Genomic DNA, 18441 nt, shown 5'->3' on the forward strand with positions numbered 1-18441 from the left:
ATTCCAGTGAAAGTTCAATTCACAATATGCACAATTCCACGGTCTCCCGTCACGTTGCCTATTGGTTTGTCGCTTTCTGTGTGTTTGCGTGTCCCCACGTTCACCTCGTGTTTTTCTCCTCGTGTTCGTAGGGGGCAGAGACAGACGTGGAGGTCCCGTGTTGACATTTCCGTCGCGCAGCAACCACGACAGAATACGACAGGAGGACCTGAGGAAGCTCATCGCTTACCTCGCCTGCATCCCCAGGTAGACTGTGTGTGTGTGTGTGTGTGTGTGTGTGTGTGTGTGTGTGTGTGTGTGTGTGTGTGTGTGTGTGTGTGTGTGTGTGTGTGTGTGTGTGTGTGTGTGTGTGTGTGTGTGTGTGTGTGTGTGTGTGGCAGGCTGTGTTATTTGAGCACCATGAGTGTATCCATGTAAAAGTCAGTTGTTTTTTAGTAACAAGTTTAGGTCTAAAATCAAATGTACTTTTGTTTGAGCGGTGAGGTGAATAACATTAAATCTTGACTCAGCAAAAAACAAACGTTTCCATTGATACTCCACTCTGCCTATCGTCCTGGTTTATTTCCTGTCTCAGATATTTTGGGCTGTATTTATTGACTTTCATAAGTCTTTCAAAGAAGGCTATGTTAATACAAGGTTTATTCCTTGAACTTTATTCTGTGCGACATTACAGTAGACTACTCTCCTATGAAAATAACAACAATAATGTGATAAAATTAGCAAGCAGTTAATATCAACACCACATATTTGGCTTCGCCATGGGAATATTGACAGATACTGATTTACTTACGTTGACTGCGAGCAGAAAGATTGCTATAGTGTACACAACCTCTCGACTAAAACAGTTTCTTTGCAAGCAATATTAACAAACAGTTTTTGTTGGTTATTGACACATGTCCTACATCTTTGTGTTTTCCATCTGAAACCGCGTACAAAGGGATATAATGCCTTTTAACTCAAAATTATTTAATTACATTTAGTAGTTAATACTTTCTGTCCATTTGAGGAGCTAGCTCACAGAGATGGAAGCAGCGAGGTCTGGGTTCAGTTTAAGGTCGTGGAGGAGGAGACGTCGGCCAATGTAGTTGTAGTTCCTATGGCTTCCTCTAGCGCACCATTGTTACGGATTGTTCCTTTAATTGATAAATTAAAAACTCCCCTCTTTGACAAAATGAACTTGGAGGAAATAATTAATGTCAAAAAATTGACATATAAACACTGAGGACACAATGCCTTTTATATAATATAAGCCTTAAAAATGAATACAGCCCAAAATATTTTAAGTATGAGCTCAACAGTTCAAACCATCCAAAATCGTCCCGACATCCCACCCAAAAAAAAAAAAAAAAGAAGAAACCAAGCATTTCCACAAGTGGACTACTGCACATCCCTGGTAGATCTGACGGGAGGCACGTGAAAGAGAGGGTGTGAGAGTGAGATTCGTGTAGAGAAGAAGAGCGGGAGCGCAGCGGAAAAAAAAGAGACCGACTGGCAGGACGAAAAAAGGGAGAGCAATATTATTATTAAGGACTGGTAAGCCTGCCGCAGCATCCCGGCTGCCAAAAGTCACACACACACACACACACACACACACACACACACACACACACACACACACACACACACACACACACACACACACACACACACACACACACACACACACACACAGAGCTAAAGACGGAAGGGAAGGCTTGTTTCACTGCGAACAAGAGAGAGCCGTCATTGTCCTCATATCGCTGATGTATGGATGAGAACGTGCGCAAGGAAACGCACAATACAAATGAAAGAAATAGAAAGACAAACCAAACGATAAGCAAGCATAATTATATTTAAATGAGTAAAAACACTGACAGACGTATTCTACAGAGACAGCGCCGGGTGGGGGGAGGGATAGAGAGGGAGAGAGAGGGAGAGAGAGAGCGAGCGCGCTCTGGGATGAGAGTGTGCGCGTGTGGGTGGGAATAGTGGGAAAGCAAAACACAGTGTCGCAGTAGCCGAGCGGCAGTGCAGCAGCGTGTGTTGTGGACGCCACTCGCCTCACCAGGTAAGCACCTCCATTGCATCCTCCTCTCTCTCTCTCTCTCTCTCTCTCCCCCTCCATTTGTCGTCACCTCTCCATCCAGCCGTCCCATTCTTCCACGTCTCACCGTCTTTTCACCTGTCCTCTCGCTGTCTTCACCCATCTCTCACCACCCCCACCTCATTTTAATGCGTCTTCTCTCTCTCTCTTTCCTCATTCTCTCGTTCCCTTCATCTCTCCCTATCTATCGCTGTTGCTTATTTTCCGATTTTTTTCTTGTGTTGTTGGTGTCCCTCAGGCTGTCTCTGTGTGTTGGTTTGAGGTCCAGAGATGTTGAGTCGTTCTATTTTTGTGAGAAGGCAACATCTGCCCACACACACACACACACTGACAGCTGTGAAGGAGGGTTATGGGTGGGTGAGGGGGGTCGGCATTTGGGATAGATGGATGGCGGTATTTAAAAAAACATGGAAAGCGGTAGTTGAGGTTAGTTGGAATCAAGGTGTCCATGAGAAGGAGGAAACTAATGCTCAAATGAACTGCTGGGCTGGAGGTGAAAGTACATCAGGTGGGGTGTGTGTGTGTGTGTGTGTGTGTGTGTGTGTGTGTGTGTGTGTGTGTGTGTGTGTGTGTGTGTGTGTGTGTGTGCGTCCCTCCATCCGTCCTGCGGGGCAAGCTTAACGGCAACTGTATTCCGCCTGCCAAAAACTGCACATGGATATTACGTTCGTGAAGCTGAAATCTGCAGATTCTTTTTTTCTCCTGCACAGATCAGTGACTCATTTGCTACAGGGTGTGTGTGTGTGTGTGTGTGTGTGTGTGTGTGTGTGTGTGTGTGTGTGTGTGTGTGTGTGTGTGTGTGTGTGTGTGTGTGTGTGTGTGTGTGTGTGTGTGTGTGTGTGTGTGTGAGAATAGGTGAGTAGGTGGATATGGGTGGTGTGTGGGCGGCGTGTTGGCTATGCTGCGTCAGCCCCTGACAGTATAGAAATGTGCGTCACATTATTTGTTTTGATTTCATCTCTTCTCCTTCTCTCGCTCTCTCTCTTTTCCAACCTAATCGTTGGAGTCTATCGCTCAATTTGGATTATCTCTTATGGCTCCTCCCTTATGCTCCCTCTCTCTCTCTCTCTCTCTCTCTCTCTCTCTCTCTCTCTCTCTCTCTCATTATATTTGACATCTCTTAACCCCCCCCTCCTCTCTCGCTCTTTCTTGTGTCTCCGCTGAACCCCAGCGAGGAGGTGTGTAAACATGGCTTCACGGTCATCGTGGACATGCGCGGCTCCAAGTGGGACAGCATCAAGCCGCTGCTGAAGATCCTGCAGGAGTCCTTCCCCTCGTGCATCCACGTGGCGCTCATCATCAAGCCCGACAACTTCTGGCAGAAGCAGAGGACCAACTTCGGCAGCTCCAAGTTCGAGTTTGAGGTGAGCCGCCTGTGCCCCAATTCCAGTTGTGTTCAGTGTCCTAGCGGTGTCTTAAGCTGCGCTTCCACCCAAAGCACCCGGAACTTTTAGTCCCAGGATCTTGTTTTTCAGGAACTAAAATGGTCCCTCAGCCCGTTATTGTCTGTTTTTTCACCGCGGTCTAAAGACCCGTGACGATGATGCAAATGAATATGCTGACGTATGAAAAAGCGATGCCTGTTTTTACACCTCGTTTTTTGCGTGCGACTGTAAAACAAACCGCTCCAATCCAGTCCAGTAGGTGTCGGTAATGCAGAAGACCATAAACCAAGAAGAGTAAAATGGATAAAGGAAGACAACCAAAGTGATGAAGTGTAATATCACTTTGGTTGTCTTTGTCTTGTCTTTGGCTTCTCTTCTGTCCTTGTATTTAGTGTCACGTTTAAAAAGATGAAAAACGTGAGTTCACACACGGGGAATCGAACCTGGGTCTACCGTGTAGGAGGTTAAAACTCGCCACACTACTCGCTACACTATACGCTCCACATTTCAGTTTGTGTGTTCATACAGTCGGTTTGCGGCTGCAGTTTTTTAAAAATGGTGGCCGCCATAAAATTCTGCGAGTACTCGACCAATCAGAAATGTTCTGTGCTGCAAGCCCCACCCCCAAGGTTCCTCGACTTTGAAAAGTACTTCCCCCGGAGCAGGGACTTTTTGGTTCCGTGGAATTTGTCCCCGGAACTTAATTTTAGACGCTAGTCCCTGCTGTGGAAACGCACTTTGAGTTCCTCCAAAGGTTCCTAGTTCCTGGGGAAAGTTTCCACGGTGGAAACACAGCTCTAGTATTCGGGGGGGACTGTGCTTTCTTTCATCAGTCAATCATGACGTCAGGGCTCGGCCTCTTGACACCTCTTGCAAGACTTTATCATCACAATCTCAGGGAATTTGACACTGTATTCATGTGTATTATGATCTCTACTCATGCATTTATTTTGTGCTTCATTACATTGAACCCCATTGAACAATAGCTTAATATATGACTTTTTATTTTTATATCCGGTAACGTATTCTATACATTCTACTACAAAGTCTTGCACCATGATATTCTACTTTTTTGCCAGTATTAGCAATTTCTTTATCATGAAACGATCTGATATGATTGCAACGATAAATGACCCATGTGAAAGTCCATCTCATCACATTTCCAGATCTCTGCTAAAAGGCACAAAGCTCGCCAGCGCAGCCACGGCCAGTTTTACAGCGATGCCAGCAGCATGCCGTTGCCATAGAGCGTGTCATTTTGGCAAATTTTCACATGACACAGCAATAAGCAAGTCCTTTCACGGGTCACATTTCCAGGAGGAGAGAAAATCGGGGCTTGACGAGATATTTCACACATTTTTGTGTACGACATGTCATGTTTTTTTTTTTTGTTTTTTTTTTTTTTAAACATTAATTCCTGTTTTTAACATCCCCATTTATTTGAACTAACTCTTAAGCTACACTCGGGCAGCGTTGTGATGCTGTGTAACAGGCGTCAGTGGAAATCCATGGGTGGAATCTTTCTGTCTGTACAGTGCACAATCTGTCTGCTGACTCAAAGCGGAATAAAATAGGTTTTTGTCATCGGCTCTGCCTGTGCCCAACGAGAGAGAGAGAGAGAGAGAGAGAGAGAGAGAGAGAGAGAGAGAGAGAGAGCGAGAGACACACACACACACACACACACACACACACACACACACACACACACACACACACACACACACTCTCTCTCTCTCTCTAGTGTATGGACAAAATGCATCGGTGTGTAATTGATTTGCTTTGATTACTCACTCACTGACTCTTTCTCTCTCTCACACACACACACACACACACACACACACACAACCACGCGCGCGCACACACACACACACACATCCAGTTCCCGTGGTGGTCTGATAATATTGTATTGATTGGTCCATTGGATGCCAGCTGCCAGGGGACAAATGCAATTATCTGCCACCTGCACTGCCATACGCCTGTGAAAAAATGACACACACATGCACACACACACACACACACACACACATTTGTGTGTGTAAACGGCTCTGACATTGTACATTCAGATTTTCTGTGGGCTTCTCTTCAATAACTGTCAGAAAGAGATAGAATATGAGAGCAAGGTTATTTCTTTGCTTCCTCCTTGGGGATTGTTTTTATTCAGGCCCTACTAGGCAGCCGCCCCAGCCGCCTCCCTCCCATTGAGCAGAAATCAATCACCTATCCCGCATCCCTATTCTCCGCTGGCAACGCCCTCCACCCGAGGACGCCATCGCACTCTGCATTGTTTAATGCGCACAAAGCCTTGCATCACTACATCTTCTCTACCTCTCTCTCTCTCTCTCTCTCTCTCTCTCTCTCTCTCTCTCTCTCTCTCTCTCCCCCTCCACCCCCTCCCTCTCTCCTCTCTTTCCCTCCCTCTCTGCCCATGTGTGGGGGTGTTATGTGGAGGAGGCTTGGCACTACAAGCTAAACAGACCATCTCTCTCTCGCTCTCCCTCTCCCTCTCTCTCGCTCTGCATACTCTCGCTTTTCAATTTGATCTCCCAAGTCTCATTTGCTATTGCGCAGAAATGTTTTTACCTCATGTGGGGATGAACACAGGTGTAAGAACCCCTCCACTTCAGGCCAGGCAATATGGAGAGCATGGAATGTCGCAATAATCATAGGGATTTTGACATCATTTCAAATCCCACAGAGGTTTTGTGAAATGGTGTTTTCTTAAAGGTAATTAATTTAAGAGCTTATCCAAGAGTTTATATCAGTTTATATGGTCATAGATCATATGGTGTTCAATGGAAACAAATTGTGATTCTGTAGGATTCTGGTGACGGTCCAATACGTACGTCCAAAGCAGCATTTGCAAACAGTGCTGTTTTTGACTTGAGGGTTAAGCCGTTGCGGTGATTGCGATGATGTATGGGCGCCGAATCCATCCTAGAGATGTGACAGATTCAAAGCGATCTGGGCTGCGTTCCAAACTAATCACTTACTATCTAATGGACCCGCAAATCAGACTGTGTCGCCATTTTGTAAGTTGTTGAGAATCTCATTCCAAATAGGGAAACACTATACAGCCTACTACAAATGACTCAAAATGTTGGAAATATTGAGAAATGTACACTACAAGGGTGCAAAAATCAACCAAACTCTCTCCCTCACTCCACCAGACCACCATGGTGTCGCTAGAGGGCCTGTCCAAGGTGGTGGACCCCTCCCAGCTGACAGCAGACTTTGACGGCAGTCTGGACTACAACCACGAGGAGTGGATAGAGGTATGATAAGTCAAATACTACTGCGTCCAACAGTGTCGGGAGAATTTTAAGCAAATTTGAATCGAAATACCTGAATGTTTCTTGTATTATTCTTGCCCTGTGTTTTTAGCAGAAATGGTATTCACCATGATATTCATAATAGCCATCAGGCTCAAATCCTTTTTATAGCTCTGCATAGGTGCCATAGGTGCACTGTATATCGGTTTACCTGTTTATTGTGTGGTATCACTGTCAACCAAAATATGCGATGTATCGATGATGTCGGTGCAGGTGCGCGTGGCCTTTGAGGAGTTCTCAGGCCACGCTGGCCAGATGCTCTCCCGGCTGGAAGAGATGCAGGAGACGGTGGCCCGAAAAGACTTCCCCCAAGACCTAGAGGGGGCCCGCCGAATGATAGAGGAGCATGCTGCGCTCAAGAAGAAAGTCATCAAGGCCCCCATAGAGGAGCTGGACACAGAGGGACAACGGTACACACACACACACACACACACACACACACACACACACACACACACACACAAACACTACAGGAGATTGTAGCGCATTGATTATGATGAACTATCATTGGTTGAAATTGATCACCGATGCTCACGCTAGCGATGCTTATCACCCCCCCCCCCCAGGTTGCTGCAGCGCATCCAGAGCAGCGAGTCCTACTCCAACCGTAACGGCGGCGGGGGAATGAGCGGCGGCGGTGGCATGTGCAACGCCGACACCCAGGGCCTGGTGCCGCGGGTCACCCAGCTGCTGGACAAGCTGCACTCTACCCGCCAGCACCTGCACCAGGCCTGGCACGTCCGCAAGCTGCAACTGGACCAGTGCTTCCAGCTCCGCCTCTTTGAGCAGGACGCAGAGAAGGTGAACTCCCAAACATCGGGGAACCAAAAGTAATGGCGCAATAAAGAGAGAAGAGGGAAATGCAGCCTGTGAAGGACTGCGGTCGTAGGATCTTGTTGCTAGGACAACCGCAGCCAGGAGTTTTTCTCTGCGAGCCAGGGAGGATTCCTCTGAGGAGAGGCCGTCCTTCTCTCTGCTTCTGCGATGCTCTGGGAAGATGATATCTTTTTCTAAACACACACTCAGGCCGCAGCGTACACAAATGCAACAGCGTTTACAGAGGAAGCTGAGTAGTGACAGTTTCTTTGCGCACTTGCACGGGTCTGCGCTGTGTTGTCCTGTTACCCCGTGTGTGCGGTTTTGTTTGGCGGGTGTGATGTTATTTTTGTTTATCTTTTGTGTGTGCATGTCCTCTCCTCTCGCCTCAGATGTTTGACTGGATCATGCACAACAAAGGTCTGTTCCTGGCAGGCTACACGGAGATTGGGAACAACCACCCCCACGCCATGGAGCTGCAGACCCAGCACAACCACTTTGCAATGAACTGCATGGTGAGACGCGAGCGCACACACACACACACACACACACACACACACACACACACACACACACACGTGCCCCTAGCAGCAGGAGTTGGTGCACTATCGCCCACTTGAGCCGTCAAGTACTTTGCCACACGCTGTATAATCATGTAGTTAGTGCATTACATTGCCAACCCCTTAAGGTGTGTGTGTGTGTGTGTGTGTGTGTGTGTGTGTGTGTGTGTGTGTGTGTGTGTGTGTGTGTGTGTGTGTGTGTGTGTGTGTGTGTGTGTGTGTGTGTGATGCGTGCGCACACATCACGGCCAGGTATTAGATAATCCTATTGTTTATCCATGACTCGGCCTTACGTAACCATTATGAAACTGCCGGGAGGCGGAATCAATTTTCCCCGCTGCGACCTGCTACTCCCCAGGTGACCACCGACGCTGGCGTTGGGCTCTGCTCAACGACACCAATCGTCCAATTTCATTTGCTTTTTTTCTTCCCCTCCCCCGTTCAAGACATGGAGGCGACCCTACCGACTCTTTCTCCGTCATTAAAAGCATTCAAAGTGGGAGAGTGAAACGATATGAACAGGGGGATAACATTGAACAATTAGTGGCTTCTTATATAACGTGTATGTTTACAACCGCCATGATAAGAGAGAGGCTGTGATTGGTTTTTTTCTCTTTATCGTTCTCGTTATGAAGGCTGGGATGTCACTGTTCCGTTTGATATTGTTCCAAAGGGCCACGATTCGATGCACTATGGACTCATTTCAAATTCTGAGGCAATTCATAATATGATTCTCTATCAATATGTTGATGGTTTTTTTACATAATAAGAATTGCTGCAAACGTTTTTGTGTACCATCTCACGTGCAATACAAGAATATTTGACTCCGTTTGTACAACTGAACTTGAAAACGGTTGCATAACTTCCAAACAAAGTATCAGTCATTTTCAAATTTGGTTGAGAAATTGTAACGGCAGAAAAAAATGTTTGTAATTGTATTGCTTTCGAATGCGAATACTTCCTACGAACCTGTCTCACCTGTTCTACATCAGCCTGTTCTTTTATTTTTATTTTTTTGCGGTGCAGAACGTGTACGTAAACATCAACCGCATCATGTCCGTGGGGAACCGACTGTTGGAGTCAGGCCACTACGCCTCGCAGCAGATCAAGCAGATCTCGGGCCAGCTGGAGCAGGAATGGAAGGCCTTTGCCGCCGCACTGGATGAGCGTAGCACGCTGCTGGAGATGTCTGCCAGCTTCCACCAGAAATGCGACCAGGTTGGTAGTTCAAGGTTTGCGGGATAGACTCTAGATAGGCTCGTCGACGGACTCCGGTCCAAGTTTCTGCACGGGTGCACCAATAAAAATAGAGGGAAAGAATTGAGAGAATTGCACTAAAGCAAGCCTCCTTAAAGAATAGGAGATTGATAATGGGAGTGGATCATGTTAATTTCGCTGATGCTGATCAAATATACAAGTTTGTTTACTTGACTCAACTGCTACAACGCTGACTGCCTCCCTCTACGAGCACGCTCACCATTTCAAACAACATGCACGCACACGGACAAACTTTCTGTGTCAACAGCACCCCTTTGGCTGTGTTAAATGTCTTGAGGCTAATGCATGCACGGCAATTAGCATATATTTTCATAAACATATGCAGCAGAATAGTCAACCATTTGTTAGCCACCGCTATTTTGGTTCGCGCTCATTAGCGGCGCCACTATGGAATTTTGTATGGCCGTAAACACAGAATCCCAAGCGAGGTGGAAAACCTGCGGGATGACTTCTCCAACCCCGGAACGCGTCTGCAATCAGACCCCACCTGGCCTGTCATGTTTTTCAAGGAGTCAAAATAAGAAACGGCACTTTCTTTCCTGGGATTTCATCCCAGCCTCGTCCTCTCTTCCCACACACACACAAGCACCCCCCACACCCAGAATAAATGTCTTGGATTTTGAGACAAATTTCCCCGACTTACTTTGTACTTTGGAAACCGGTAATTGTGCGCTCGGTGTGATTTTCAGGCGCTTCACCAGTAATTTGCTGTAATTGTGTTTTTTATGTATTTATTCCTGTTGTTTTTCCCCAGTACATGAGTAACGTGGACTCGTGGTGCAAGGCGTGTGGGGAGGTGGACCTTCCCTCGGAGCTCCAGGACCTGGAGGACGCAATCCACCACCACCAGGGCCTGTACGAGCACATCACCGCCGCCTACTCCGAGGTAAGGCCTCTTCACACTGCGCCAAAAGGCATCGTTTTACCACATCATCACATCGTGACCCGCGCCCTTCCTCTTCCTCCAGGTGAGCCAGGATGGCAAAGCCCTGCTGGACAAGCTGCAGCGACCTCTGACCCCGGGCGGCGCGGACTCGCTGACAGCGTCGGCCAACTACTCCAAGGCCGTGCACCACGTGCTGGACGTCATTCACGAGGTGCTGCACCACCAGCGGCAGCTGGAGAATATCTGGCAGCACCGCAAGGTGCGGCTGCACCAGCGCTTGCAGCTCTGTGTCTTCCAGCAGGATGTCCAGCAGGTGAGCATACACGCACGGAGGTGCTGAGAATAACCGATGGCCGCTGCTGTAGAGAAAAAACGGCGTGCCAAAGTTAAAACGGGCAGATATTATCGTACGGCTGCACAGCATCCTACCATGTCAGTAGACATGGCAACTGTCGGCGTGGCAACAGAGTCTGGTCCTGTTCCCAGACACGATCCCACCATTTGTTTGGTGCTGAGAGTTGGAAGCGGGGAGGTCGCAGGCAAAAGCTCCTTTTCAGCACAGCCCCGCATTTCTCCTCTCTTCTTTCTCTCTGTCTACTCTTCATTCATCACATGGCCTTGATTGCTTGGCTTGATGGCTCAGCCTACTTGACCTGAGAGGAGGGTTCATCTGATCGTAGAGGTGGATCCTTCAGCTCATGATGAGTAATTGGGGAGATGAATATGAATGTGATTAGTTATCCAGTGGCTGATCCGTGTGTATCTTTTGTGTGCAGGTGCTGGACTGGATCGAGAATCACGGCGAGGCATTCCTCAGCAAACACACCGGCGTGGGGAAGTCCCTGCACCGGGCGCGAGCGCTCCAGAAACGCCACGAGGACTTTGAGGAAGTGGCCCAGGTACCCAGAGGCTTCACTTCCCCTCGGCCCATCTCTCCGCCACAACTTCCTCATTCTCAACTCTCTCAAACGCACCATTGTTTTAATAAGTGTCGATGCCAAGATTCAGTATGTCAAAAAACACTAAATATACTTTATATACTAAAAATATATTTCATTATTGAAAAATAGAATTTCTTTGTACTTTCGAAATATATAATTTTGGCCATACTATATGCATTTATGAGAATATTTTCACATGCTAGTTCTACTCTCTCCCTCATCTATACGGCGATGCGTAGAACACATACACCAATGCAGACAAGCTTCTGGAGGCAGCGGAGCAGCTCGCCCAGACGGGCGAGTGTGACCCAGAGGAGATCTACCAGGCAGCCCACCAGCTGGAGGACCGCATCCAGGACTTTGTGCGGCGCGTGGAGCAGCGCAAGGTCCTCCTGGACATGTCGGTTGCCTTCCACACGCACGTCAAGGAGGTAGGTGGGGAGATGGGATTGGTGAAAGAAAAAACACATCGAAGCGCTTCACATTAGCTTACAGGGATATGGAATCATAGCGGATGAGTGACGTCAGGTTTTTTCTTGGTTATCTACGGTTGACTACTTTTTGCTGGTCCCTACTAGTGATATGCGACTACTTCTGGACTAGTTCTCACAACATCTCTCTAAAAAGTCCTGGTAATGGAATTATTTTACCCAGCTGTGGACGTGGCTAGAGGAGCTGCAGAAGGAGCTGCTGGACGACGTGTACGCCGAATCGGTAGAGGCCGTGCAGGACCTGATCAAACGCTTTGGCCAGCAGCAGCAGACCACTCTGCAGGTGACCGTCAACGTCATCAAGGAGGGAGAGGATCTCATCCAGCAGCTCAGGTACACACACACACACACACACACACACACACTTCTATACATACAACCGTTGGTCAAAATCATGCATGGCTTAGGTAACTGATATTAAAGTCATACTCCAGTTTTTGGGGGGAATGTCCTTTTTTCTCTTATCTTCCGACGATAAGGCCACTATCAATTTTCATCCCTGTTTGTCCATTACCGAGATGGCAGCAGGGTGCATGATAACTGTGCTAGCTCAATGCATGGCCGCAGATGGGATCAACTAGCGTAGCTCCTGTGAAATTTCTCACATCAATTATTTTTTCACCCATAATTTCCAGCCGCTCTGAATCAAGAGACGCATCGTTCGAATAAAATTTATGATTGGCACCGAAGTCGATTGAGGCCTCATAGTGAACCCTCATCGATTTGATTTTCAGATGCGACCGCGGTGAGAGAAGCTCTCCCGGAGTGTTTGTCTCAAACCCAAAACGTTCCCTTCACCTCCACCTTGACGCAATAAGCTGGAGAAAAATGAGAACCAAAATTTAAAGGCGATGATCAGCACTGGAGAGTAAAATAAATAAAAGAGCGAAGTACAAATAGAGAGTGGGCCGAGATGGCCGAGTAGGAGGATCCGCAGTGGAGGAGAGGGAAAATTAGTATGTATTGAAATGTGAGAAAGAAAGGAGGAGATGGAGAGAAATGGGCACAGGCTGCTGAGCACTCTGACCCTCCGTCGCTGTTGCACTCTGTTTAATTTTGTATAGATTTGTTGAGAAGCCCTCATGCTCTCTCACCCTTTTGACATTTCTCTCTCTCTCTCTCTCTCCCTCCATCTCACGCTCTCAATCCCACTCTCCCTGGTGTATTGGCTCCACAGTGTATACTTACGTAAGGCCGCTTTCATAAGAGCGTGTAATTGTATGGCTGTATCCCTGGGAGGCAACAGTAACACCACAAACTTGACGCCCTCTCTCTCTCTCTCTCTCTCTGTGTGTGTGTGTGTGTGTGTGTGTGTGTGTGTGTGTGTGTGTGTGTGTGTGTGTGTGTGTGTGTGTGTGTGTGTGTGTGTGTGTGTGTGTGTGTGTGTGTGTGTGTGTGTGTGTCTGATTAATCAGCCAAACACAGTCAGAAGTCCTCTTGTCTTTCAGTTACTCAGCACTCTGCCTCCTAATTCGCTCTTGACGAGAATTGGGTATTATTGTCTGTTTATTTCTGCAGTATTATATCATCATGAATTAAAACATTGGCATATTGCGACGCACAGTTCTTTAGCCTAAACTAATGACGCACAACCCATGCATGAGTTTTGGGAAGGGGAAAATTATTTGTTTAGGGTACAATATTCAATATTATTGCGCTCGCCCGCAAACAGGGACTCTGCAATCTCCAGCAACAAGACGCCCCACAACAGCTCCATAAACCACATCGAGAGCGTGCTGCAGCAGCTGGACGAGGCCCAGGCCCAGATGGAGGAGCTTTTCCAGGAGCGGAAGATCAAGCTGGAGCTCTTCCTGCAGCTCCGCATCTTCGAGAGGGACGCCATCGACGTGAGTTGTGTGTGTGTGTGTGTGTGTGTGTGTGTGTGTGTGTGTGTGTGTGTGTGTGTGTGTGTGTGTGTGTGTGTGTGTGTGTGTGTGTGTGTGTGTGTGTGTGTGTGTGTGAAGAATCCTCTTAAAATGTTGCTCCGAAATCTTGTGTATAATTCCATCGGTAATACCACGTGTATATATTAAAATTAACATTTATATAAATAATTAGTGTGACAAAAAAATAGCTGAGCAGTTGAGCGCTCAGCTCTAACACTACAACACTGCCCCCTGGTGGTTCTGCGTAGAATTCATGGAAATATTCAAGTTCTGCGTCTGAGTACCGAAAATGTCTGTGCGGGTCAATCTGCAATGAACGAGCTAAATGTAAACAGAAAAAAATACTAATAAGCTGGAATGATTTAGTTATTGCTTTATTTTACTATGGTCCTCACCCGTCTGCACTACAATGCAGCAACCCTTTGTTAGTCAAATTCCTTGGACGTAAAAATGTACTTAGCCCAAGAAACCGATTCTGATTCCGTTAAAACCCTGCAATCTCTGCGCTGCAGATCATCTCAGACCTGGAGTCGTGGAATGAGGAGCTGACGGGCCAGATGAGTGAGTTTGACACAGAGGACCTGACGCTGGCCGAGCAGCGGCTGCAGCATCACGCCGACAAGGCGCTCACCATGAACAACCTCACCTTCGACGTCATCCACCAGGGCCAGGAGCTGCTGCAGTACGTCAACGAGGTCCAGGCGTCTGGTGAGAGAGAGAGAGCGCAGACACACGCACACACACACACACACACACACACACACACACACAAGACCCATCAAATATTTAAATATCCAGAAGGAAGTGAATATTCAAATACTGAATAATATTTGCGATGCAGGCAGGGAGACTTTTAATTGAAAAGCTTTGTTAATGTCATATGTTAATTCAACTCCTAATTATAGATATCTCTTTCTTAATGAAAAATATTTGGACAGATCTAGTGCAGTGTGTTGTGTCATAAACTGTGACCACCTCATGTGGCTGTGAAATAATGAGCTGTCACACTTATCAAATAAGTACATGTTTAATTTCCCTCCAAACCAACATCCCCATTTGATGAATCAAACATTTGAATACGCAGTTATAATATTAACATATTGTAATGAATTGACTACCGACGATGCAAACGCTGCACACTACGTTGGCAGGCGTATCCCACAATGCACCGCGAGGGCATGTATTATGTAGTACGCCGTTCCATTCTGTCCATATCGCCTCCCCTCCCTCCAGGCGTGGAGCTGCTGTGCGACAGGGACGTGGACATGGCCACGCGGGTGCAGGACCTGCTGGAGTTCCTCCACGAGAAGCAGCATGAGCTTGACGTTGCGGCTGAGCAGCACCGCCGCCACCTGGAGCAGTGCGTGCAGCTCCGGCACCTGCAGGCCGAGGTCAAACAGGTAAGGAAGAGAGGACGCTTTGTGTATAACAGTAGTGGAAGAAGGAAATACCCAGAGACAAATGGAAGAGTGTAAATATCACCTAAGTTAGAAGTTCTTGCTCTTAAATGTATTTAAGTATTATATAAAAGTAACAGTCCTGATGGAACCGAGCCTATAATACGGTATAAAGTGCTACTGGACCTTTTTTCTGAGTCTCCATGCAGATGCTGATAACAATTTACAAATAAAGATCATGAGTGGTGAAAGTTACAAGTATATGGATCTAATGAATCATTGATGAGCAGTCATAAATGAGCAGTTTGTGTTAGAAATAGTAGAATTAGTTGAGAAAATGCTGCTTAAAACCCCAGGGAAGGATTTTCTTGCAAAGCATTAAATTAAATTCCCACCCTCTCTCTGTCGTCTAGGTGCTGGGTTGGATCCGTAATGGGGAATCTATGCTGAATGCCGGTCTGATCACGGCCAGCTCCCTGCAGGAGGCTGAGCAGCTCCAGAGAGAACACGAGCAGTTCCAGCACGCCATCGAGGTGTGTGTTTATCTGTCTGTCTGTCTGTCTGTCTGTCTCTCTGTCTCTCTGTCTCTCTGTCTGTGCGTGATGTCTCAGCTCCCTTTGCTTCCGCTAAGAATCTAAAGATGTTGTCCCGGGACCGCAGAGATACTTTGTGGAGTAAAACGCAGGGTTCTTACCAGGTGCTTGAATTTCGTCCCTCAGAAATTGAAGTGCTCGAATACCTTGAAAATCATCCTGTTGTGCTGAAGTGCTTGAAAAGTCCTTAGGGGGGAAAAAAAAACAAGATCATTGAAAGCCTGTGATAATATCATTCAAATCGCAACGTAATAAAACCTTTCCAGAATCACTTTTCATTTTAATCGCGAATATGCCAGGGAAATGTTAATGCATGGTTGGAAATAAACATTTATCATAGTAGATGACAATGAGATAAAAAAAAAAAAATATTTTCATATTATTATAAATAATATACTGAGACTAAGATTATATTATATTTGAATTAATAACGATTACATTGAAAATGTATTATTTGTTTTGTGTGAAGTCCCTGAAAATAATAAAAGTAGTAAGGTCCTTCAATTTCATCATTTTGGTAATGCCAGAGTGAACCCAGAAAACAGACACTGCAAAAAGATGTCGTTCATAAGACGTTCATAAACATCACACACTCCCTCCACCCCCCATGCAGAAGACCCACCAGAGCGCCCTGCAGGTGCAGCAGAAGGCGGAGGCGCTGCTGCAGGCCAACCACTACGACATGGACCTGATCCGCGACTGCGCGGAGAGCGTGGCATCGCACTGGCAGCAGCTGATGCTGAAGATGGAGGACCGCCTCAAGCTGGTCAACGCCTCTGTGGCCTTCTACAAGACCTCCGAGCAGGTACCTACAACCCTTACTCTAGATCCACCATTTTTCATGAATGAATTTGCAGTGTTTTTGTGTTGGGATTTTACGGAAAGAAGAGCTGGGTGTATCCTTCTATTTTATAGTGAAATGTTATAAATTTTTTAAAAGTATCCATAGAAATGCATAGGATGGGTCAAATATGACCTGGTTGATTGTTTTCTTGCTTTACTTTTCAAACAACTATATTTTTTAAATCACCTAACATTCCCGATTTACTTAATTAAGATGTTTTTGGTGCCGGGAACTCACTGTTTCCCAATTAGCTTAATTAAATATTAAATTAATTAAATAATGAATTTATGAAATCATATTTAGAAACTTCTATTAATATTATATATTACTTTATTTTTATACATTTATTTATTTAAATAAAAAATACAAAAGAACAACAGCTAATTTTAAACCGGGTGAGCGTTCTTGGTGGGTCTAATTGCATTTGCGTTCTAGGTAAACAGAGGAGCAGTTTTAAAATGAGAATTCTGGGATTGAGAGTTTGTCTTTGATGAGAGAATATCCAGCGTTGTGTGGAATTGTGAGGTTAAAATATTGTGTGTGTGTGTGTGTGTGTGTCGCAGGTGTGCAGTGTCCTGGAGAGCTTGGAGCAGGAGTACAAGCGAGAGGAGGACTGGTGCGGAGGAGCCGACAAGCTGGGACCCAACTGCGAGTCGGACCACGTCACCCCCATGATCAGCAAGCACCTGGAGCAGAAGGAGGCCTTCCTCAAGGTGCCCCCTGGAGCACCAGTCACAGATTGTTATTATTATTATTATGGATCAATAAAGTCTTATGTTGTTTTATATGAGAGGTCGTACCATCTCCTTAGCCCTTACCTTGTGTCTGTGTTTCCCAGGCATGCACGCTGGCCAGGCGCAACGCTGACGTCTTCCTCAAGTACATGCACAGGAACAGCGTCAACATGCCCGGCATGCTGAGTCACGTCAAGGCGCCGGAGCAGCAGGTCAAGAGTGAGTATCAGAATAACACGGGACTACGACCGCAGATCGCTTGGTCACAGGATTGACAGCACTTCAGCACCCTCTAGGGGAAATTAGACATTTTGTGGACAGCAAATATCAAGATAAGCGGTTATTTACAAATATGGAGGAAAAGAAACTGCTGACATAACAGTGTAAATAAGCGCCTCAAGAGCAAATGTATATTTCTAAACAATTCAATCGATACATATAAATACAATACGATACGCATCACAGTACCATGTTGATTTTAAAGTTTGAACTAAATAGGACTTCACTTCTCCTTCTCAGTTAGTTAATGGTTTAGTTTGAGTCTTTCATTGTTGGCAAGCGTCATCAGCAGGGGAAAAACACATCCACATATTAACGATTATGTTTAAAATATATATATATATAAATATATATAACATTTATATTTTTTTAAATGTGTAAAATAACACTCTTGCACACTGTAATTTGCTAGTTTGTTCATAATAATGTAAATAAGTACATAACTCATATTTATAATTTATACCATAACAATAATTTATCCTGTACTAAGTATCACATTTTGTATATTCTGTCTATTTAAATGTGGATATACCTGACTGATTTCTGTATTGTATGTTGCATCAATTTTTATATTTTTTTATTTAAATTTAGCTTTATACTATTTCATTATCTTTATTCTCCATTTTTTCAGACTATTGAGCTTTTTTACATGACATCACATCATCATGTAGCAGACGCCTTTGTCCAAAGTTACTTACAATTATTCATACACCGATGGACACAGCCGCCAGGAGCAGTTAGGGGTTCAGTGTCTTGCTCAAGGGCTGCTGCGTGCTCTCAGGAGGAGCCTGGAATCAAACCAGCAACCTTCACATTACTAGACGACCCGCTGTTCCTCCTGATCTACTGCCTACAATATATCAAGATGTTTCCAATGATTATTGTCTGTATTGTAACGACCCAAACCTCACCATGACAAATTCCTAATGTATGTAAATG

General features: G+C 45.8%; 1 protein-coding gene across 1 annotated transcript in view; it reads left to right on the forward strand.

Moving 5' to 3' along the window:
* LOC307236675 (triple functional domain protein) overlaps positions 1-18441 on the forward strand; it is a gene marked incomplete at both ends in the record, with an annotated part of 73198 nt that overhangs the window by 30156 nt on the left and 24601 nt on the right. The window contains 19 exons of the mRNA XM_080009158.1: positions 132-246; positions 3255-3447; positions 6636-6740; positions 7011-7207; positions 7364-7598; positions 8006-8128; positions 9200-9391; positions 10206-10337; positions 10420-10650; positions 11114-11236; positions 11518-11709; positions 11933-12102; positions 13442-13616; positions 14168-14363; positions 14889-15055; positions 15466-15585; positions 16259-16450; positions 17053-17202; positions 17328-17442. Coding sequence (XP_079865284.1) covers positions 132-246; positions 3255-3447; positions 6636-6740; positions 7011-7207; positions 7364-7598; positions 8006-8128; positions 9200-9391; positions 10206-10337; positions 10420-10650; positions 11114-11236; positions 11518-11709; positions 11933-12102; positions 13442-13616; positions 14168-14363; positions 14889-15055; positions 15466-15585; positions 16259-16450; positions 17053-17202; positions 17328-17442 — 3123 coding nt within the window. The remainder of the gene's footprint in view (positions 1-131; positions 247-3254; positions 3448-6635; positions 6741-7010; positions 7208-7363; positions 7599-8005; positions 8129-9199; positions 9392-10205; positions 10338-10419; positions 10651-11113; positions 11237-11517; positions 11710-11932; positions 12103-13441; positions 13617-14167; positions 14364-14888; positions 15056-15465; positions 15586-16258; positions 16451-17052; positions 17203-17327; positions 17443-18441) is intronic.

The sequence above is a fragment of the Zeus faber genome (genome assembly GCF_960531495.2).
Source record: "Zeus faber genome assembly, chromosome: 1".
In the NCBI taxonomy this organism is placed as follows: Eukaryota; Metazoa; Chordata; class Actinopteri; order Zeiformes; family Zeidae; genus Zeus; species Zeus faber.